The 22,767-nt window shown below is 42.8% G+C and overlaps 2 protein-coding genes across 3 annotated transcripts in view; both read left to right on the top strand.

Annotated features, from left to right (window-relative positions):
- On the top strand, nt 1-13,761 carry Rad51ap1 (RAD51 associated protein 1). Of its 2 annotated transcripts, none has more exons than XM_021235294.2 (9): nt 1-160; nt 3,397-3,452; nt 4,594-4,732; nt 7,005-7,108; nt 8,602-8,685; nt 9,107-9,259; nt 10,245-10,406; nt 12,111-12,234; nt 12,866-13,761. In XM_021235294.2, exons 1-9 carry the CDS (start codon nt 144-146, stop codon nt 12,969-12,971), a joined length of 945 nt encoding a protein of 314 aa, XP_021090953.1. In that variant the 5' UTR covers nt 1-143; the 3' UTR covers nt 12,972-13,761. The 2 variants fall into 2 exon arrangements, with proteins under 2 accessions (XP_021090953.1, XP_012979077.1); XM_013123623.3 differs by having other exon boundaries at nt 3-160; nt 12,111-12,248.
- A 1,873-nt stretch (nt 13,762-15,634) lies between these two features.
- The window catches only part of Dyrk4 (dual specificity tyrosine phosphorylation regulated kinase 4), a 39,195-nt gene continuing 32,062 nt past the window's right edge, over nt 15,635-22,767 (top strand). Inside the window, exons 1-3 of the mRNA XM_021235308.2 lie at nt 15,635-15,704; nt 19,678-19,771; nt 21,736-21,765. Coding sequence (XP_021090967.2) covers nt 15,667-15,704; nt 19,678-19,771; nt 21,736-21,765 — 162 coding nt within the window. The 5' untranslated portion in view covers nt 15,635-15,666. The remainder of the gene's footprint in view (nt 15,705-19,677; nt 19,772-21,735; nt 21,766-22,767) is intronic.

Raw genomic sequence — 22,767 nt, 5'->3', positions numbered from 1 at the left:
GCCGCCTCCGGCAGGCGAGCAGTGATTGGCGGGCTGGCGCAGCGGGGCGTGGAGCGCAGTGTCTGGGTTTGGGCGGGAATTGAAACCGCCGCAGCTGCTCTCCAGCTCCTGAACCCTGCGACTGTGGGCTGAGAACGGGCACCATGGTGCGCCCTACCAGGTGAGTCGCTGGTGACGTCCCGCGGGGCAGGGAGGAAGCGCGGGGACACGCTTGAGGCCAGTGTCACCCAGGGTTGACGGAAGGCAGCGGGTGGGTGGATGACCGCCGCCAGTCTCTGGTGAGAGCCACCGCTGCTGAGCGGCCGACCCAGCATCCTGCTTCCCCCCTCTCGGCCTCCCCTTGCAGCTGTTGCCCGCTCACCCGCCCTATTCCCGGCAGGTTAGCATTTGAGCCGCGCTTTGCGTTACAGCGAGCGACCATGTGTGTGGCCTTCATGTGCTCAGCACTGCAGCCCCCAAGCAGGCATGCCTCTTTTGTGGCCCTCAACCCCTAGGCAGAAAGGCCCATTTAAGTTGTAGTGACCTGTCACGTCCCTCCGTTCCTCCAGTTCCGTTGTACAGTTGTGATCTACTGTCCGTGATCACGGCTGGGATGCTAGGCCATCCATCCGTTTAGCAGGATTACCGAGTATAACTGAAGCTATGGGGAGTGATTGATCGCCTAGTACGTGAAAGTCCCTGGGTTCCATCCCTAGTACTGTACAACCAAACAAAACTAAACTTGCTGAATTCACTTAGTCCTGTACTGTGGAAGATGGGGCAGCGTCAAAGTAAACACCACAATGTCACCCAGTGGGAGGGAGGAACCTTACTTCAGAGAGCAGAGAGTCATCCAGACAAAACATAAGAGGCATTCTCAATCGATAAGTAGAAGCCAAGGCCCTGAGCGTGACCATGTTTGAGAAAAGACTTTGGATTTTATTCTAGACCAACGGGAGATCAGTCGTTTTAGTGTAGGCAGGTAGACCCGAGTGGGAGCAGGCGTGGCCAGAGTGGAAGGCTAACGTTTCACCAGATTGTGATTTGGCACAATGCGTGGCGATGGAGCAGGTGAGTTTAGGTACTTCTGACAAGTGGATACGGAGGTGAGGAGACGAGGACAGATCAAGGTTGATGACTTACGGACTGAGCTACATAGTGGACGACTTAGGGAATGAGCTACATAGTGGGTGATCTTTGTATTGACTGAGATGGGAAAGTCTAAGATAATGAGGTTCAGAAGGTAGATTTAGACTAGATTTCTGTTATGTGGTGAAGTTGAAAGGGACAGACATACAGATAGTGAAGACAATGATGTTGGTATTATGTAGTAGTCAAAGTGTGGCCTGCAGCCTCTAGGGTCCCCTGAATCCTCAGGTCTGTGAGATCATGACGTGTGTGTGTGTGTGTGTGTGTGTGTGTGTGTGTGTGTGTGTGTGTGTTTTAATTATTTTGTGTACATGATAGGGGTGGGAATGGTGCTACACATTCCGTATCTTGAATGTGGAGGTCAGTGGATAACTTTGGAGTCATTTCTCTCCTGTCACCTTTTCTTGGATTCTGAAGTTGAGGTTAGGCATCAGGATTGCACAGCAGTGAGCTTTACAAGCCAAGTATCACTAGCCCATCACTTTTGTTACAGTAAAACCAAGGCATTGTTTTCACTCTTCTGTGCTTTGCACTACATTAGTGATAGGACTGTTGGTACCTTAACACAAATTGAGGCGGTGACCTCACACTCTGATGGTAGAGTTATTGCAATTTCTATGGCCACGTACTCAGATTTTTAAAAAGAGAAACATTTATGGGCTGGGGAGATGGCTCATTAGTTAAAAGAGTGCTTACTGCACTTCCAGAGGACTCAGGTTCAGTTCCCAGCACCCAGTTCAGACAGCTCACAACCCTTCTAGCTCCAGGACATCCAGTGCCCTCTTCTGGCTTTCAGATATTATAATCATATGCATATACCTGCACACACACACAATTAAAAATCATTTTTAAAAATAATGGTTTTCTGCATATCTCTCACCCTACTGAGTTTCCAAAATACAATAGGTAATTTGTGTTTCATGAACCAATAAGAATTAATGTGTGTGTTATACCTCAACCTGAGTATACTTACCTTTTTAGGAGGCTTTTGGTTTTATGCCTCTTTTATGGCCCTCAACCCCTAGGCAGAAAGGACCATTTAAGTTGTAGTGATGTGTCACATACCTCCAGTTCCTCCAGTTCCATTGTACAGTTGGGATCTATTGTTTTTAAAGATGCTGTCATATTTCATGCAGCTGTCAAATTTTTAAACTCTGAAGAGTGGGAGAGTGGCATGAACACCTCCTTTAATGTGTTTGAGGCTATGGGAAGGCACACACTGTGTTTCACCAAAAGAAACACCTATAGGTGTTTAGTATGAGCTGGACAAGCCTTTTTCAAAGAACTCCCATTTTTGCTTGAAAGAGCAGGCAACTGTAAACAACAAGCTTGTTTATATGGGGTACTTATTAGACAACAGAAGGGAAAACTGGACAACTTTGCATTGCTTTCCTAGAGGAGAAAAATTAACCTTTTTGTATTGAATACCTTTTCCTCTGCCTACTTTAGTTCCCACAAAGATGGTTGGGACAAACTGTTTTAAAGTGTCCATCCCATTAAAAAGACATTATTTGGTATTATAGAAAGATTTATTTTAAATATTTATTTTGTTTTTAGGGGTGTGTGTGTGTTTCTGTGTGTCTTTGTGTCTGTGTAGGTGTGTGGATCTGAGTGCAAATGCCTGAAGAAGTCAGAGGGTTTTTAACCCCTACAGCTGGAGTTCCAGGTGGTTATGGGCTGCCTGGCATGGATGCTGGAAGCTAGATTCAGGTCCTCCGAAGGAGCAGTACATATTCTTAACAACTGTGACTCCACCTCTGAGGGATTTTTTAAAGATATGTTAAAACTGAAGGGATACTTTATAATGTAAACAAAGAACGATTACAAAGGAATTTATAAGTGCCCAGTAGCCACTAAACAGAATATAAGTTTTAATTGATAATTATTTGTATTCTTCTAATGTTGGGGGTTTCCTGAATTATTTTTTTGCCCACATCATGTCTATTAAGTATGACAATTTTTTTTTTTTTTTTGGTTTTATGAGACAGGGTTTCTCTGTATTGTTTTGGAGACTGTCAGTCCAACCCGGCCTCGAACTCACAGAGATCCGCCTGCCTCTGCCTCCCGAGTGCTGGGATTAAAGGCGTGTGCCACCACCGCCCAGCTAGGTATGACAATTTTCTTAGTGTTAAATGCAAATAATATTTTGGATTAAAGTACTTCTAAGAGACTTCAAACTCATTTTCCATTCTTCAAGACTATTAATAACTTTAAGGTGAAAGTAAAAAATTAATATTTGTATTAATGAAGATTTTGTCTTGATCATAGAAATAGAAAACCAGTTAATTACTCACAGTTTGAGGACTCTGGTGGTGACTCTGATGGTAAGTAGAGCTTTTTAGTTTTGCTTAACAGATTGAGAAATTTTTTCCTCAGAGTTAGATACAGAAAAATTAGACCCTGAAAGCTTAGGCTTAAGCTTTGCTGTATTACGTTTGTGTTTGTTGTTAGAACTTTGATCAAAGTTAGAGAAACATTTCACTGAGTTGCAGTGTATTTGTAGTAGAATACTTTTTTCCTCTGTGTGGGATGTGTGTGCTGGCAAATTAGTCCCAGGGCCTCCCAATGCTTAGTAAATACCCTACCACTGAGCTGTCACCTCACCCTAGAAGTACATTATTACACTTCTTTCCACACCAGCGTAGTTTCCTTTAAGTCAAACACTTTAGCAGTTTCTCTATTCAGAGAAATCTCTTTTGCATTAAGTGTGTCTACAACTTGAGAAAAAAATAGTATAGCAGATAACTTTTAACCTCTATCACTGTCAAAGCTCTGTGATCAGGTACTTACAGGTTGCCAATTGTGTTCATGATACGAGGTGGGGTAGAATGTGCAAAAAATTACAATTATATTTCTGTATGTGGAAGCACAAAAGAACATGTTAAATTTTTCTAAAAAGCATGCGATCCTACAGGTACACATTGGTGTCATACGTGGGGTTTTTTGCGTGTCCCTAGAAGAACCACAGGGGACTTGATGTGTAGGACTGAAAAGGCTGTGAGAAGCAGCAGTGGGTTGGGAGAGTTGATGAGAGCAGAGGAAGGCTCTGGGTATCAGATAGAAGCTGTTGTGGAGTCAGTTGGCCTTGTCAGTGGTGCTTCCTGTTTCCATAGGCTTGGTTTTTTACCACTGATGTACCTTTGTAAACATGCTGGGCTACATTGTGAAGTTCAGTTAAATCATTTCCTTCCAATTTCCCTAATGATTCTGTGGGTTTTTAGTTAATTGTTATGACTTGTCTTAACCTATCTTTGTAGTTTGCAGTGACTTGGATTTTGATAGGTTGATATTTTTAAAACACAGGCCACCATTCATCTTGATATAGATGAGTGAAAGTAGAGACAATTTGTTTTATTAATTGTTTTAAGGTGTAGAAATTAAACATGATTATGCATAAAATGTGAATAAATGAATTTTAGCTGCCAAGAAAATAATTTTCCTTCTTTATAATTTATGCAAACATAGATGATTTTATTTCGGCAACCATGCCTAGAAACAAAAAGTCCAAAACCTTGCCAAAGGAGTTAAAGCAAGACAAACCAAAACCTAACTTGAAGACTCTTCAAAAAGAAGACATCCTACCAGCAACAGCCCCTAAAAAAAGGTGAGAGGTAAGACACAGAAAATGCATGGTGTCCGTCAGACTTGCTCATTCAGTACCTCAGTTGAAATGGGAATTTGGGTGGGTGGTGAGTGGTGGTGCCACTTAGTGCTTTCTGACATCCTCACTTGAAAAATAAATTCACAAACATAAAAGGAAAAAACTGTAACATTAAACAATGATGTTACTAACTCTACCTATTTCAGCCCCTTCAAATCTCAACGAAGCTACTTTGTTGAAAGGATAAGTGTAAAGGCAGTTTTAAAACAAACGTTTTAAACCATTTTGTCCCTGTAGATAAAAGATACTTTCTCACTATCCTGCGTGATTTGTCCAACAAAGAGAAGGTCCTATAATGTCTAGACTAACCCTGACATCTCATCATTTGGTACCAAGAGGGAGAAGGCAGTCCTAAGAGACCCCAAAATTATAATGCAGAAAGGAAGGGGTGGAGACAACATTTTCAGATACAACTTAAGTAATTTGCATCCAAAGTATATAAAGAACACTTCAGCTCTGCAGTGAATAGGCTGGTAGTCCAACCTCAACATATAAAATCTGAATGAGCATTTCTCCAAAGTTACAGAAGTAATCAGCAAACACAGGAAAAGATGCAGGGCATCTTTAGCTGTCAGGGAAACAAAAGGGGAAACCACAGTGTGATAATTCTTCTCACCCACTAGGTGGTGCTAGTGAGTGTTAGTGAAGATGTGGCAAAATCTAAACTTTCAGACATTGCTGCTGGTAGGATTGTAGAATGGGTGCAGGTACCCAAGAAAATAGATTAACATTCTTCATTATATTAAACATAGGACTATTCTATGCATGGCTTACATAGTACCCAAGGAAACTGAAAATATGCCCGCTTCTTGTCAATGTTTATAACAATGTTCATAGTATTAAAAACAGGAAGGCAACTGGATGGCTGTGAGTCAACAATTGGTTAAATAAAATGAGTTCTCTGTCATGGACACAGCCACAAAAGATAACCAACATATGAATGATAACAACAATGTGAATGAGCCTGGAAATGTCATGCTTTCTACACCAGGCACAAAGCCACATATTACATATGATTCCACTTGTGTGAAGTGTCCAGAATAAATTAATCCGTGTAACCGAAGATGGATTACTAGTTGTTTGAGACTGAGAGAAGGGTGGCGATGTCCCAGTTAGCATTTCTACTGCCATGCTAAAACACCACAGACAAAAGCAAAATGGGGGGAAAGGGTTTCAGCTTAGAGTTACACAGCATGGTCCATCACTTAGAGAAGTTAGAACAGGAATCTGGAGGCAGGAGCTGATACAGAGGCCATGGAGGAATGCTGCTTTCTGGCTTGCTCTTTGTGACTTATTCAGCCTGCTTTCTTCTAGTACCCAGAATCACCAGCCCAGATATGACACCGCCCACAGTGAGTTAGGCCCTCCCACATCAAGAAAATGTACCACAAACTTACTCGGTAGTCTATCTGCTGGGGGCATTTTCTTAATTGAGGTTCCCTCTTCCAAAATGACTGTAAAGTGTGTCAGTTTGACATAAAACCAGCGCACGCAGGGTAATCAGGAATGTCTGCTGATGGGTGTGGATAATGAAGTGTTCTAAATTAGATGATGCTTTCAAAACTCCAAAGATACTGAAAGCTGCTGAATTATCTCCTTTAAAATGATGGGTTTTATGGGGCTATGGATAAGTTCTTGTCTTCTGTGCAGGAGTTCCTAGATTTTATTCAGCAGGAAGACCAGAAATTATACTTTGCTAAGTTTTGAGGGCAACTTAAGATACATGATGCCCTGTCTCAAGGAGAAGAGGAGGGAAAAGAAAACTATAATACATGAATTATATCTCAATAAAACTTCTTGAGTTTCATACATGCATAGAATTATTAAGACCATATTCATCCCCACCAGTATAATTTACTTAAAAAATAATAGTTCTTCATGGTACATTTCAGTTTTCTTCCCTTTTGTAATTTTTCCTTATATGTCTTTGTGTTTTCCTGTTATAATCATTAGAACGATGGGTCAACTTGAGCGGGAAGGCTTTACAATCTGCCTTTTGGGGACTAATTATTTGTATGGCTTATTTCTCCACCTTCCTAATTCACCTTGAAGACTCCTTGAGAGTACTTTTAGTATTCCGTGACTTGATAGGAGTCTCAAGTCAGTCAAAGACATGTTAGGAACATTTTTGGAAGGTAGCTGAAAGTTTTTAGATTTAATGGTATTAGTGCTCTAATTGAAATTAAAACTCCATTGTTTCACACATCTATTTTAGGATGGCTTTAGATGACAAGGTCTTCCAGCGAGGCCTAGAAGTTGCCCTGGCTTTATCTGTGAAGGATCTTCCAACAGTCACTGTGCAGAATTCTCAAGAGAAAAGTAACTCTATTTCCTGTGTTTATCTTTAAAAAGTGTCTTACAGTTTTTGTGATCATTTTTAGGGCAGACCTTCACAGAGGAAGGAATGCATTTAATCTGTAAAAGGAGCACTTGGCAGAGGGCACCTATGGATTCAGTTCTTTATTCAGCTCTGTCAGTGTCCCACACAGACATCTCTTTGCTCGGCACGTAAAAAAGCCCGGGACTTACTCTGTGACAGCATGATGCTATGTCATAAGAGTCCAATCTTGTCAAAAGATCTGTACAACCCTAGCACTCCAATTTCTTAGCTTTTAAATCTAAATTTCTTGAACATGACCTAATAGTGATAATTTGTGTGATCTATTAAGATTAGAAACACCAACCTTCATAGAAAGTTCAATAGACTTCAGAGTATGACTTTTAGATTTCTCTGTGATTTTTCACCTCTGAAGTTTTTTTTCTGTAACTGTGTAGCATATGATGAAATGGGTGAGTCTTTTACTTTTTAAAGTTATTTACTTCTTTAAAAATCAATCATTTTGATTGTGAAGACGATTAATCAGGAATCAGATTTCGAGCGTGTTACCGTGTACTGTATCTAAAATTAGGGGAACAGAACTCATCTGAAGAGACTGGAGTGTATAGCAGGAAGTTTTCTTAGAAGTAGCCCCCACTGAGTAATGCTCTTAATAGCATAGGGACGTACTGTTGTCAAGATCGTCATTTAAAGGTCAATGCAGGGTGCGTACATACTGTGCAAACACTCTAGCTCCTTATCGTTTTTTAGATTGCAATGATTGGAAAGAGTTTGTGTCAGTTTCTTCTCTGTTGCTGTGATAAAATACCATGACCAAGAGCAGTTTATAGAAGACAGTTTATTTTGGCTTGGGGTTCCAGATAGTTAGGAGTTTCTAATGGCAGGGGGAGCATGGCAGCAGGTGTAGGAGCAGTAAGCTGGCTGACCCTATTCACACCCAGGGAAGTGAGAGAGTGACTTGGAAAGGAACTGAGGCCTCCAGTGACTTCCTTCCTTCAGCAAAGCTCCACATCCCAAACAGTGCTGCCAGTGGGGTCCAAGCGTTCAAATATGTGAGCTTATGGGCACAGTTCTCATTCAAGTCACCACAGAGCTTAAATTGGCATGAGCATGAATTTGTCCATACAGAAATAATATTTATTGATTGTATTTGACCATATAAGCAGTTGCCACTTGAATTTAATCTTCTACAATAATCATATAAGATGTTATCTTTGTATTATAGACAGGGAAATTAAATCTAGAGAAGATAAACAAGTTTACATATGGAATTTGACTGTAAACCTGAGTCTTATTTTAGAGCCCACACTCGTAATATGTGTTAGCTCCTCCAAGTAAAACCACTGGGCTGCTATGAGTCTGGGATGGTTCATCCCAGTCTGTGTGTTTGTATGTTCCATTGGTTATATTCCTGCTTTTTAGACCCTGACTGATTAGGATGCATCTGAAGTTCTTTGCTTACTTCCTACGGTAGGCACTGACAGCCAAGGTGATAGGAAAACAGAAATAACGGATCAGTCTCCTGTCTCTAACTGCAGTGTAGCCAGTGATAATTCAGGTAAGTTTTGATGTTTATAACGGTTCATTCACAGTGCTATTTTTCTAATTTGTTTAAGTTCCTGTGCCTGTTAAGTTCCTGTGTCCCAAGACTCTGTCCCGTGGCCTTTGTTTCTTTATGCTTTAGTCTTATTCTCTCTGACAACAGACCTCTTTTCTTCCCACTGGACAGTCATGACCACTCAGGCCCTCCACTGCACAACAGGTGACCACTCAAGGGCTGCATCTTCCCAGTACCATCTGGAAAGTTCTTTGGCAATGATTTTTAGAGTCTCAGACTAACCCTTAAAACCAGAGTCTGTTGCTGGGAGAGTGATGGACTTCATCCCAGCATGGCCTGTGTAGTGTGGTATTGGAATCAGAGGAAGACAACAGGGGTCGTAGAGTCCGCCCAGAGTTCTCACTCATGTTCCTGTCTCCAGAAAATTTGGCCAAGATTGTGGAGGACAAGGATGCCGGCAGTGTTGGAGGAGAGAAAAAAATAACGTCTAAAACCGAGGCTCGGCGGAGGAGGGTGCCTTCGGGAGGCAGTGATGGCAGCAGTGCTAATGACACTGAGCCGGACAGTGCAACTGGTGAGTTACATCCTGCTTCAAGCTCATTCTGGGGATTCAGAAAAACTTCTTGGCGAGTAGGATGTGTGCAAAGCACTGTGTTGAGCCTTTGACATCTGTAAAAGAGTTAAGCTGAGCTTAGCCATAAAGGGAGAAACTGGAGGGATAGCCTTTAAACCTTCTCTGGACAAACAAGCAGCAAGACCAAGGGACAAAGTCACATTTCTGAGCAGTGGGACAGACAAGCAGATTCAATGGGAATCTTGGGAAGAGGCCGAAGAGACAGGCTGGGCTGCCACTAGCTATGAAGCAACTCAACTGTTCTAAGAGGTTTCAGCTTTTCTATAACTAGTAGAAACTTAGAGAGTATTTTGAGTTGAAAGTGCTATGAAACAATTTTATTATCAGTTGTTTGCAGACTTAGTAGAAATTAGGGCAAAGAGAAAATGTGGTGACTTTGACAACATCATAATATGTTAAAAATTTAAAAGAATAAGTCTGTACCAATCAGATACAACATTTTAGATTTTAACCTTCTGTTAGCAAATAACAGACCTATTCATCAACACTCACTGAACAAATATTTGATGCCTATGGTGTTTACTATATTGTAGGTGCTAGGCAGATAGTAATGAGCAAAACTATTCAAAATATAAAGAGGCGTCACAGACAGTAAATGCATAGGTAATGTTTTTAGAGTTATGGTGTGGAAGCTGAAGGGCCTCAGGCAGCTTGATGGTAGGACTCTTGTCTAGCAAGTGTGGTTTCCAGGGTTTGTGCCCTGGGACTGTAGAAAATAAAGCACTACAGAGGAAGTGGGGGTTATAAAAGCCTGGTGGGAATGAAGTTACTTCATGTCAGAAGAGGCTGGATTTGTGCTTAAAAACTGCTTTCACAGAGGCAAGAGCATCCCTAGTGTGTTGAGTGACAGTGAGGCCCTTGCAGACGAGGCAACAGAAGTCTCACTTTTTAAAATAAAGACAGAATATGTAACTGTCTATTTTAGGTGAAGATTCAGAAAATGATTCTAATTTTGATGAGAGTGAAGAAAGTGATGAAAACTTTTCAGTAAGAAAAAATAAAGTTAAAGAAACAAAGAAGAAAGCAGTGCAGAGAAAACCGGCAGTGGAAAAAGAAAAGAAATCAAAACACAAATATGAGGCATCAGGTAAGCCTGCTCCCAAGTTCATCATTTTCTAGAGTCCTGTTGTTGTGTTTCCGGATCTTTGCCTTTGTCATCTGCAACATTTTGCTAACACTCATCTCTAGTTAAAAGGAATCCTGGATGGGGAGAAAAGCTGAGAACACTGAGCCCTAGTAGCCACATGGACAGTGAGTGTGAACCCTCCACCCGTTAGCACACAGCCATCCCTGCAAACGCCGAGCCCACATCTTACCATCAGAACACTGACATTCAGAGCATCTCCATATGTGTTGGAATTGTATGCATCAGTGAGGATCAGGAGGTCAATCCCAGATTTGCTCGTTTAGAGGCTGGACCATGCTGTCTGGATGTTTACAGTGAGGCCTGCATGAGCTTAAGTCCTTGCTTTCCTGCACACATGATCTCTGTTTGAGGACCCATTTGCAACATCTTAGTGTCATTATTACAGTGAGAATTTGTGACAACTTGGACATGGAACACCTGTTTCTTATGTTCAAAAGTTAGATTACTTTTGAGCCTTTATTATACAATAAATTATTACAAAATGCTACACCAATTTTTTACTTTACTTTCTCAGTCCTCCTGCCTCAGTCTTCTGGCAGGTGTCTTATTAACATGACCAAGTAAGAAGTTTTTAACATGGAAGTCGCTTCTGAGAAAACGTAATATTGTGAAAGCCAGACTTCTTACATGGCCTGTGGGTCCATGACAGTACCGATAGTACTCCTCACCTTTCCCACCTTCAGATTCCTGCTCCCCCCACGTTAAATCAGTACAGGAGCTTGTACTCTGTCATTGCCCACTCTACTCTCTGCCAAGAAAACTTCCCTTCACTCATCTTCACACACACACACACACACACACACACACACACACACACACACACACACACGTCATGATTCGGCTCAGCCCATGAGTGTCTCCTGCACCTCCTAAACACACACGAAATCCAAGGCCCCTCCTACTGAGCATTCCTGGAACCCAGCACGTTGCAGTAGACGCAGCTCTTCACTTTGCTATCCTCCCACTGGTGTGCGGTGCAGGACAATAAGTTCCTTGAGAACAAGCCGGCCACATAGTGTGTTCTTTGTAACCCTTGGGTCTTCAACACTGCTCCAGCACATACAGAGGAGGCATTATTTGTAAATGGCTACAAGTATGACCTTTGATGTCAAACCTTGTTTCTAATAAGTGTTCCAAAAACAGCTGTCAAACTGCAGGCAAATTGCCTAACCTCTCTGTTCACTTATGTGATAGTAGCTTAGTGATCCTGAGGTGGGAGTTGTCATAAAGGATGAAAGTTCATGTCTGGCACATTGCCTGGCACAGAAATGCTCATCCAAAGTCATGGTCCTTAGGCTTGCTGTCAGTGATGTTTGGTCTTTTGAGACCCTCACACTTTGTAGCCCATGCTGGCTTTGAGTTTGAGATCTTCTGCCTCAACCTCTAGAGTACTGGGATTTCAGGAAGGAACTACTTCACCTGGACAGTAAATGTTTTTTATTTGTTTGTTTTTTCCAAATTTGTAATCTGTGTCTTCTGAATTTTTGGAAGTTATGAGACTTCATCATATACATATATATGATGTTAGGTGTGAACATTATCTTCCTGTATGACAGTTGGTTGTGAACATTATCTTCCTGTATGACAGTTGGTTTTGTTTTGGTGTTTTTTGTTTTGTTTTATGTGATTCAATGACTTCAATAGATGTGGCTCCAGCTGCCATCAAGTCAGGATTGCCATCCTTACCCCAGGCAGTTGGACTTCCCTCTGAGCCCACTAGGAAACCAGCAAAAATGTGCAGCCCTTCAGCTGAAGGCAAGAGACCCAGGTGGGTCCCACCAGGTACGGTAATTTGCTATCAAGGGTACCAGCATAGAAAGCTGCCATTGGTAGCTCTTTCCTAGTCACAGGAATTATGTGTGAATAGGTTCCTTGTTATTTCACATCCTTCCAAACCAGTGTTTTTATTGCTTCAGTTTATCGTCTTACTATTTCCTTGTTAGGCTTCAAGGTTGAGTATGATTCATTACTATAAATAAAACTGCAGATAACAGAGACATGCTTATTTAAAAAAGCTGCAGACATATCCGACTATCACAGAGTCAAGGGGCATTAGTGAAGATATATATATATCCCCACAACAGAATTTTGGCTCAAGACCTGTTGCCCTCTACAGTTTCAGGGTCCTCAGGCCTGGGGCATTTGAGCATTGTAACATATAAAAAATATTAATGCCTTGCAAACATGAATTTGTATATATATATATATTTTTTTTTTTGCTTCGCAGCCAGAAAAGATGAAGGCATTTTAGAGTTGGGGTTTCAGATTATGGTGCTTGTCTGCCCTGTGCTTTTCCTGAGCTCCAGTGTGGGGTCATTCTTTTGATCTGGTGCTGCCCCTGGTGGACTCTGTCGAGCAGAACACCACCTAACTGCTTGTTTGCCTGTGTTTTCTTGCAGCCGCCTCCGGAAGCAGAAGCTCCAGCAGCAGCCCACTGGCAGGAGCATCCACCAAGTCCCCGAGTCAGAGCCTCCGCCTGGGCCTCTCCCGACTAGCACCAGTTAAGCGTTTGCACCCAAATGTCACAAGTAGCCAAGTGCGGTAGCGGGAAAGGACCCCTGGGACCCTCAGTTGTATTCCGCTTGTACGTGGAGAACCCTTTAATGAGTCCCATGAAGGATCTCTGCCTGTTGTGTGATTCTGGTCTCAGCAGAGCTTTTCTGTCCTTCAGCGAAGGGTTCTTGAGGGTTCTCCTCATGCCATTCCTAAAGAATGTTGTGTTTTCCTGTTTCATAAGTCACTGTCACTTGTGGCTCTGGCACATCTGTTCAGAGTGTCTGTCTGGCAAGAGGGCATCTGGGTTCCTTCAGGAGGAGTTTCTGAAATCTTTCCCACTACTACATTTCTTTAGGCTTATTATTACCTTGCTGTTTTTCCAGGTCCTCCTTAGTGAGAATTCTGCTTTTGTGCATATTAAAATGATTACTATACTACAGCATGGTTATCATATAATGGATAGAATATAGTAAAACTTTATGAACTTTGTCAAAACTTTTAATAAAAGTGAAAATGTTTAAAGTGTCTTCTTTGATACCATGTATCCACCTATCTATCTACGTTTGGTAAAATGAGTCTTCAGGTGAGTCTTCATTGGTCAACATAAGCAAGGAGAAGCAGTGTCTTCATCACTTCAGATTAAGTCAAAGTTTGGAAGACTGGCTCTTAACTTGTCACCCCTGTATTAGCTAATGTAGCTTTTCAAGAAATTTAGATTCATTGTCAATAAAAGTAATTATTTTTATGATGAGAATATCAACTTGCTCCTATCACTTTTTAATAAAAAATTTAAAGTTTACTATAAAATGTGCAATTCTTCGCCTAGTTCACAGCTATGAGACATCTGTGTTACCATGAGAAGAAGCAGTTTTGAATTATGATTAAAGTAGCATTAGCCTATTGTCTTTTGTATGTTTTCTTCTTATCTCATATATATATTTACACCATCATTCACCACCTTACCAGCTCCACCAGTCCCCCCTTGAAACCCCAATCTTCAGTTGGTGTTCTGTGTGGTTTGGGTCTGGGTTTTGAGACAGGGCTTCCTATATAGCCCAGGCTGTTCTTGAACTCAAGGCCATCCTGCCACAGCCTCCCTAGTAGTGGTTGCTTCCACACCACCTAGTTACCTGGGAGTGAGTTAATTTGTATGCTTTGAACAATAATATGTTAAGTGATACTAACTACTCACTGGCCCTCACTTGAGGGACTTGGTTTTTCTTGTGATCCATATTATCCTTGGTATTTAAAAGTTCTCTCAGGGCAGGAGAGATGGCTCAGTACTTAAGAACACTTGCTGCTCTTGCAGAGGACCTAGATTTGATTTCCAGCACCCACATCTAGTGCCTTAAAACTATCTGTAACTCCGGTTCTGGCAGATCTAACACTCTCCTCTGGATTCCTGCATTCCAGTGGTGCCTATGCATTCATACACTCAGACACAAACTAAAATCTCCCTCAAGGTGTACTAAAACTTGCCTAGCTACAAGCATTAATAACCGTTAGTTGCCAGCCTCATACCTTTTCCTCACCCAATTTTACCCACCCCAATCGTACCCTGAAGACTTTCCTCCTTTGGTTCATGCAGCACCTCCCTGTCTACTACAGCTTTCTGGTCTTGTGTCACCTACATCCACTTGCCACAGCATCATGTCTGTGCTTTAGACTCCATCTGGCTTGTCACTGAATAAAATGTCATTGTGTCTGTATGCCACTGTGCTGTATACAACTATGCTGAGTTTATTTCCTTGCAATTGTGAAAAGAACAGTAATGAGCATAGCTTTCTGTCTGTTACTGGCACCACCAACACAGGTGCCCAAGTGCAGTTCTAAAGGATTCCACCAACTGGGTTTCTCAAAGCTGCCCTTGCATCTGCCCTAGTCTTCCTCTGAGACATCACTTCTACTGACCTGTGGCCTCTATTCTTCCCTCGCTCATCCATACCGTTACTGACACAGCATCCCCAAATAAAACCAGCATGAGCTGTGGATGTGGTGGCAGAGAGGATAGTGCATCTCTTCCAGTTCAAGGCCAGCCCCGTCTACATAGTGAGTTCCAGGCTGACCAGTGCTACATAGTGAAACTCTCAATGAATAAATAAATGAATCTGCATGAACGGCTCCCTGCTCACAGTCCACACAAACATACCAAAGTCTGTCCTCCACAAGCTGCTGCCAGTACTCGCTTGGCAAATGGCTAAGGACTTGAAGACTCAAAACTCCGTTTCTTTTCAGTGAGTCCCCTCCTTGCACCAGAGCCCTTCAGGACAAGCCACTGTCACTTATAATTCCATGTGGTGCTTTCTGAGAAGTGGTACAGACAAAATGCTCACGAAGTGTACATCTCATGAGGAAATTCTATCCAGGGCTTTTATCTACTTCTACATACTATTCTTGATGGGGCTTGGAAATTTTCCAGTCTGGTCTGTCCAATTTTAATCTCAGGGTCCTGGAATTTCTTTCATAGCTTGGCTGATCCATGAATTGGGAAGAGAAAAAATGAGGAGGTGGGGGAGAGATGTATTCTTTTGGCTTAGGCTTTCAAAAGATAATTTGGGCCTTGACTGGAGTAAGCCTATGCAGCTCAGAGTCACAAAAAGGGCCTGAGCCGTTTCTACAGCAACGGAAGGAGGGTGTGGCCTCCCTGTGCAGGTCTGCTAGCTCACCCTAAGACTCTGCAGAGGTACCCGTCTGTGACAGCCCGATGCAGCTCCTCCCACTTCCTGCCCTCATCCGGACAGAGTAAGCACCAGGGAGAAGAGGCTTGCGATGGGCGCAAACCCTGAGCCAGCTAGGGCGGGGTCCTCTTGGGGCAAGTGGAAAGGGAGAAGGGACGGGTGCCTGAAGGAGAGGAGTTTCAGGCCTTGCCAGCTGCACGCTCCTGACTCTCCTACTAATGGAACACTGTTAGGGACTCCAGCGGAATGCCGGAAGGGAGGCTGCGGGGCCTGACTCCAGCAACTTGGGGCGTGATACCTTTCATTTCCACATTGTCAATGTCCCTGCATGTGGGTGTCTTCCTCTCACACAGACACACAGACACACAGACACACACAGAGAGAGAGAGAGAGAGAGAGAGAGAGAGAGAGAGAGAGAGAGAGAGAGAGAGAGAGAGAGAGAGAGAGAGAGAGAGAGAGAGAGCTCAGCCCTTTACACAAGTGTGTCCCGAGGAGTATATGGATCACATGCCCAGATCAACTTTCCTCAGTGGTACTTGCTTGCACTGCAGGAAAATCCCCAACGCTGGCAACATGTTTTGTTTGAGTAGTGGGCACACAGCTCTGAGCGTTTCCTGTCTGAAATGTCCAGGCCACTTGGGGCTTAGGAAACTTTGCCCTTTCAGACATGTTTTTTAAAATCACCAGCTTCCATGATCTTAACTTTGGATGGAAACATCTCTTAAGATTGTCTTTTGTCTTGCTTGAAAGGTGAGATGGCGGTGATTGGAATTCTAAATCTTCAAACATGGCTGACCCATGCCTGTAATCTCAGTGTCAAGAGGCAGAGAAGCAGGGGATGAGGGTTAAGTCTGAGGCCAGCCTGGTTAACATGGCAACATAGCAAGTGTCAGGCCAGCCTGGGCTAGAGTGTGATTCTGGGCCAGGCCTTACGAGTCGTGGGACTTAATCCTTCTGTTTCAGTCTTTACCCAGATGAAGATGGGAACTGAAGGCCTATCTGTCACTATGCCAACCTCTCCTCTGACTTTACCCTTTCCAACTCCATATTGTCTACACCTGAACTAAAATGAGTGCTTCTCAAAAATGGGGGATCCAGGTCACCAAATTGTGGTTTTAACTGACTCTAGCCCCCATGTAAGTTTTAGGTGACCAGCTACAGAGGAGATAAGGCTACTTTCGTCCCCAGGACCATCAAGGGATGAAACAGGCACACTGCCTGACCTAACAATGATAAGGACATTAGACTCTTGGAAATAGTAGCTACTTTAAGAGAAAATAGAGTAAAATAGCCACAATGTCATCTTAACCTGCCATGCCTGTCGGATGCTCTATCGTGGAAGAAGTTTGTGCAAAATCCCACAGGCTGCATCCTGTGGAGTACACACAGGAGAGAAAAACAAGGCTCCTATGTTCTGAACACTCAAGAATTCTTGGGCAGAAAGGAGGATAGACTTGTTCTTTGTGCTTTTGTGAGGATAGCAAAAAGAGGTGGGAATAATGTCTGGTATAGTAACAATTGCCCTCCCCACAAATATTTAACAAAAGCCTACCATATGTAAATCAACATCTCAATACGAAGTGGGCTTTTGGGGAAAATGTCACTGTTTCAGGAACACTCTGGCACTGACAGATAATTATCAGAGAGACTAAAGGTCCCTGCACTACATGAGGGCATGGAAGAGAGGGTTTCCCAAAACCTCCAGCTCTTACAATCAAATCACTGGACCATGAGGAATTCAAAAACTCATGTAGAGGACTGAGGAGTTGAATTTGCTTTGTCGGGGTATCATTTAAATAATAACCATGTCCCTTTTTTGAAGAAATATAAGGAGAGGTGCCCTAGCCCTGTCCTACCATCATATCAGCTTCAAGGACAACCCCCAGGTCATAAAGGTCAAGCTACTGTCAACTGCAGTAGAAATCATGAAATCACAGTAAGTGACCTCAAGAGACATTTTCCCTTTGGACATTAGTATCCTTTAAACACAGATGCATACATTTAAAATTCCACACAAAAGGATTTTAGTAACAGTAACACTGTCACCTCTGTGGCTTTCCCATTCCAAACCTCCTGAGAACAAGAAATCCATTCGTCTTGCCCATCTGTTCTCCACTCTGTCTCTGTGCTCATTCTTCAAGGATCTTCTACAGTGGATCTCTGGGGGCTGCCTCAGCTTTCCCAGCTGGACCCCGCACCACCCAGAGTGCGCCGTGCATTCAGCACACACTGCTGACATTGTTGGCTCTCTGCTCCCAAACCATGAGTTTGCCTCAGTGGCAGAAACCATGGCTAGCTTACCAGCAGAACTGCCTGAATAAATGTGTCTACAAAATATAGAAGAAAGAAGGGAACTGATCATTAGCAGAGAAGCAGTTTAGCTTTTGCTGACTTTAGCATAGGTTTTTATTATTATTATCATCATATGTATTCATGTGGTATGTGTGTGTGTGTGAGTGTGTGTGTGTGTGTGTGTGTGTGTGTGTGTCCTGTAGCTAGAAACAATGACATGATCCTGTTGTCCCAGCTGCTTAAGAGACTGAAGGGGATCATTTGAGTATGGGCTACCTGTTCTATGTGATGAGACCCCTAACATTTTTTTTTCTGAAAGAGAGTACCACTTTGTAGTTAAGGCTGGCCTTGAACTTACCATCTTTGTACCCTAGCCTCCCAAGTGCTGGAATAAGGCATGTATATCACTATGCTCAGCAAAGAGGTGAATTTATTTTTACCTTAAAGATTTTCTTTTAACCTTAAAAAAATTCTGCTCAGAATCTAACTTTACTCCTTGGAGGGAGGTTTTCATTTATTATGTTTTATTTTTTAACAGTTCTCTCCTACATTCTTTTTAGATGTCTGGATGGAGATGGTAGCATCGAGATTTTTATTAGATAAATACAGGATCCTATTACATACTGTTCCACTGGTTTTACTCAATTTGCCATGGGTATTGTAAAGTCCATCTCATTTTAAAAGTAACAGTATCATATTCCATAAAGCATCTATGTCATGTTTTTAAATTCCCACTGCATATGGAAGGGTAAAATCTTGTTTTTTAAATATTTACTTCCTCAGTAAATGTATATGTGACGTATCTTAAATCCTATGAATAAATGAAAGATCACGGTGCTGCCATCACTGGTTGATTATAATGTCTGCTAACGCTAACAACTATAAAGACTTTACACTGCTCTCCACTCTGGCCCTGATTCTTGCAGTTTTCAAATTCCCTGTGCTCTTTTCAGAGCTCCGGGAAGCTATAAAGGGACTTCATGGGACACAGCAGAATTGCAACAGCACTCCATGACTAACAAGAACTAAAAATGTCCCAAGAGTTCCCTAAGACTTGCCTCCCACTTATAGGCCACAGCTCTGTCTAGACTCCATAACCATGTGCAAGTTGTTTGGTTTTTTTTTCTCATCTTGCACAAGTTAATTAGTCATTGAATTGGGCTTTGAATGAGGAAGGCGCACAAAAAAAATGGTGACAGGACATCAGCTCTCCCTTTCCTCTTTGCAGACGTTAAAGCACACAAGTAGCTTGCTGTATGTGTGACGTTCCATAGTATGTGGAGGGAGCGGCATACTGTGTGTGCTAAGCGGATGAGTTTGGCTTTGCAGTTACCTGGGGAAATGGACTCGGGACTGGCTGTTCTAACTTTGCCGTCCTACTCCTTGGCTCCTGCCTCTCCCTCTACATGCCTGTCTTTCTCAAGCCCAAGAAGGAATGCAAGAGGAGCAGAACTTGTCTTTGCTGTAGGCTGGTCCGTGCTTTTCTCTAAGCTTTTCTGCTTTTGTTCGCCCCCAAGAATGTAGGCCTTTATTTGCATGTTGTCCCCACTGCCACCTGGCTATTGTATTATCACCACTTCCACCACCACCATCACTATCACCATCGCTGCCACCATCTTTGAGACAGGGGCTTGATGTAGCTCAGGGTAGCCTTGAACCTGAGATTTTCCTTCCTCAGATCTCCAGTTCCAGTATTATAGGCGTATGCCTGGAGCTAACTTTACTTTTTGCTCTCTCTCCTGCAGGACTCCCATGGATGCAAACAAGCCGAAGAAACGCAGTTTGACGACTTTCCCGGTTCTGAAAGCAAGGAAGAAGCCAAGTGTCCCCACTGTGAAGGTAAGCATTGATAGGTCCCAAGTGAAGAGTGGGGACACAGGCAGGAAGATGTGGAGAGTCTGGGACCCCGGGGAAGTCTCCCACCCAAGCTCCTCGAGGATAGTCCTGACGTGAAGGTATGCCGGACCCAGACAGCCAGTGGAGTCAGGGCTGAGTTCCTGGTTGCTCTGACAAAGTACTTGAAAAAAGCCACTTGAAGGAGAAAGGGTTTGTTTTGGCTCCGAGTTAGAAGGTACCCTGCAGTGTTATGGGGAGGGCATGGCGACAGGCACTCGAGGTACCCGTTCACATTGCATCCCAAGTCAGAAAGCAGACAGAAGCGTGTGGGGGTCCAACTTGCTCCCTCGTCTCCAGTCAGTCCAGGCTGCTGCCCACATTCAGAGTGGATCTTTCCCCCTGGAAGCATCCCTTCCCCAGGCCCATGCAGAGATTTGTCTCCTGAGTTGTTCTTAATCCCATCTGGTGGGCAGGGTTACCCATCATGGTGGACTCCAAGGGAAAGGCAGCCAGACCTGTGAGGCCTCCGTCAAGCAGGTGTCTTGCGTTAGAGAAGCTACTGGGTCAATGCTTTGTCCACAGTGCTGCTTCTCCCTTCCGTCTACCTCAGAACATTCGATCATAGTTCACAATAAGTATCCAAGGTCATTTCAAGATAATATGTTCTTTTTACCGACAAAGACATAATTTATTTTTTACTCAGCCCAAAACCGAATATAAGATACAGCACAGAAGTTGGGCCAATATGTAGTAGTCATGCTTACCATCTACAGACTAAGTAAGGGGAGGTTTTTTTTAAATCTAGGACAATTGTACAATTTAGTGTGTTCAAACTATTATATTGCTTGGGATCTTTTCTCAGAATTGGTAGTTCGAAGGCTTTCTCAACTATATTGTGAGTTCTAAGCCAACCTGCATTCATGAAATCTTGACTCAAAGAAAAAAAATGAAAACAAAAAACAGGGACAGTTACCACAAGAAACATTTGAAATAATAAAAGCAGCAATTTTCTTCACGCTGCACTCTGCAGTAGCTCCCAACAGGTAGAAGGAGACTGGGGAAGACACCTGACATTGAATTGTGTGCATTTATGTGCACACACAGAGACATATGCAGACACAGGCACACACACACACACATACACGCGTGCATGCAAACACACAAAATAAGTCTTTAAATAAAGAGTGCTTTTCTATTGGGTAGACACAAGTACTCATTTAAATGCCAGGTATTGTGGCTCACACCTGTAATTCTACCACTTGGTAGGTGATGACAAGAGGATCATGAATTCAATCAGCCTCAGCTACAGAGAGTTTGAAGTCAGCCTGGGCTGCATGAAACCCTGCTTCAAAACCAATAAGCAAGCAAATAGATAAACACATGTTACCTGTAAAATGAGGTCATTAACTGCTTCTTGTGGTACTGGACTCATATTAACTGTTTCTTGTGATGATGGTATTAGTGAGTGATATTAATTAATTAAGTATTAATAAGAACATGAAATCTCTGGCTGGCAGATCCTGGACATATGCTCCTGATATCTCTTGAGAAACAGGAATGGATTCTTTCACAGCAGAAGGAAATACCCAAGACCATCCATTTGTGTCTCATGTCTGTGTCTCATCAGCATCCCTCACCCAAGGGAGGGAAAACACTAAGCCAACATTTTGCTATCACAAGGAGTTAAACATCCTAGTCAAAACTGAATAGCACACAAAGCAAAGGTGTCACTTGGCAGTCGATTCTAGTTTTGTTTCGTGGCACGCTGGTATCTAGGGTGATCCATTCATAGTTTAAATACAAACAGTTCAGGGGAAAAGCTTGTCACAATCACAGGACATTTACAATAAAGCATCTGCTAGAGCTGGTAGATGGTGAAAGCCCAGCACAGTCTTCCAGCCAGTGCATATCTGGAGGAGACTTGGCACCCTGGAGACCTTACATCTTGTTTTTCCTTTCTCCTCCAGGGCCCCACTCTTCCTCCCGAGATCTACATGGTGAGTACCAGCTCCTCTGCCTTCATTCCCACAGCTGCCCTACTTTGGAGAGAGAGGAACAAAGGCTTGAGATTACCATCACTTGCTGTGAGAATGATGTTAACACAAACTGGCATAAGAGAGTGTCTCTCTGAGTGCTGGAATACAGCAGAGCAAATGCATTCTTCAGAGAGCAGCATCTCTAAACTGTGAAACAGCACGCTCTACAGGGAGGGCAGAGATGTTAGAAATGCAAAGTGGCTTTAGCTTTTCTTATTTTCACTTTACATCTGTGTTGAGATAATCTCTATCAGTTCACAGAGGAGGAAACTGAGACCCAAAGAGATTGAACAAGGTATCTATAAAGCTAGCCTGCCATTAAAAACTGAAATCAGTACTCTGGATTTATTCTGGAGTTCATGAATTTTTAAAAAAATCTTCATTAAAATGTATATGAAGATCTATTCTAAAAAGAACACGAGAGGTACCTAGTATCCATCCCATGTATCTATCACAGTGTAAAAGTCACCTCAGTGTCCCTTCCCATTTCATTTCGTCCCATTCGCTGTCCCCTTCCGCAGTCATCATTCTCTTGAGTTTGCATCTGTTATCCCGTTGCTGTCCTGTGTGCATGCTCATGTGTGTCTCTGGTCACAGATGTGGTAGTGTTTCTAGATCATTTATCCAGGGATGGGCATCCCAGGTGATGAGACTTGAAGACTTTGAACTTAAGCAGATACTGCAGAATCTCCCAATCCTGGTATCAGTGCGCGTTGCCCTGGTGCAGTACATGTTTCATCTGCTTGCCATTTTGACCTGTTTATGCCCTGTGGGCACTCCATCTGCTGACTTTGTGGCTAAGTGGCGTTTTGGTTGTCTTTAACTTGCACTCGATTGTATTAGTGAGGCAGAACTTCCTCTCATCTGTTCGCTAGTCACTTGTGTCATTTTCTTGAAATGCCTGCTCATGTCTCTAGTCCTTAGAAGTTCTTTCTGTGATGTCACCATTTCTGTATTGGCTAC

This window comes from Mesocricetus auratus, unplaced genomic scaffold (assembly GCF_017639785.1).
Source record: "Mesocricetus auratus isolate SY011 unplaced genomic scaffold, BCM_Maur_2.0 Super-Scaffold_100676, whole genome shotgun sequence".
NCBI classification, from domain to species: Eukaryota; Metazoa; Chordata; class Mammalia; order Rodentia; family Cricetidae; genus Mesocricetus; species Mesocricetus auratus.
The sequence above is the reverse complement of the archived record's forward strand: the minus strand, read 5'-3'. Positions and strand labels throughout refer to the sequence as shown.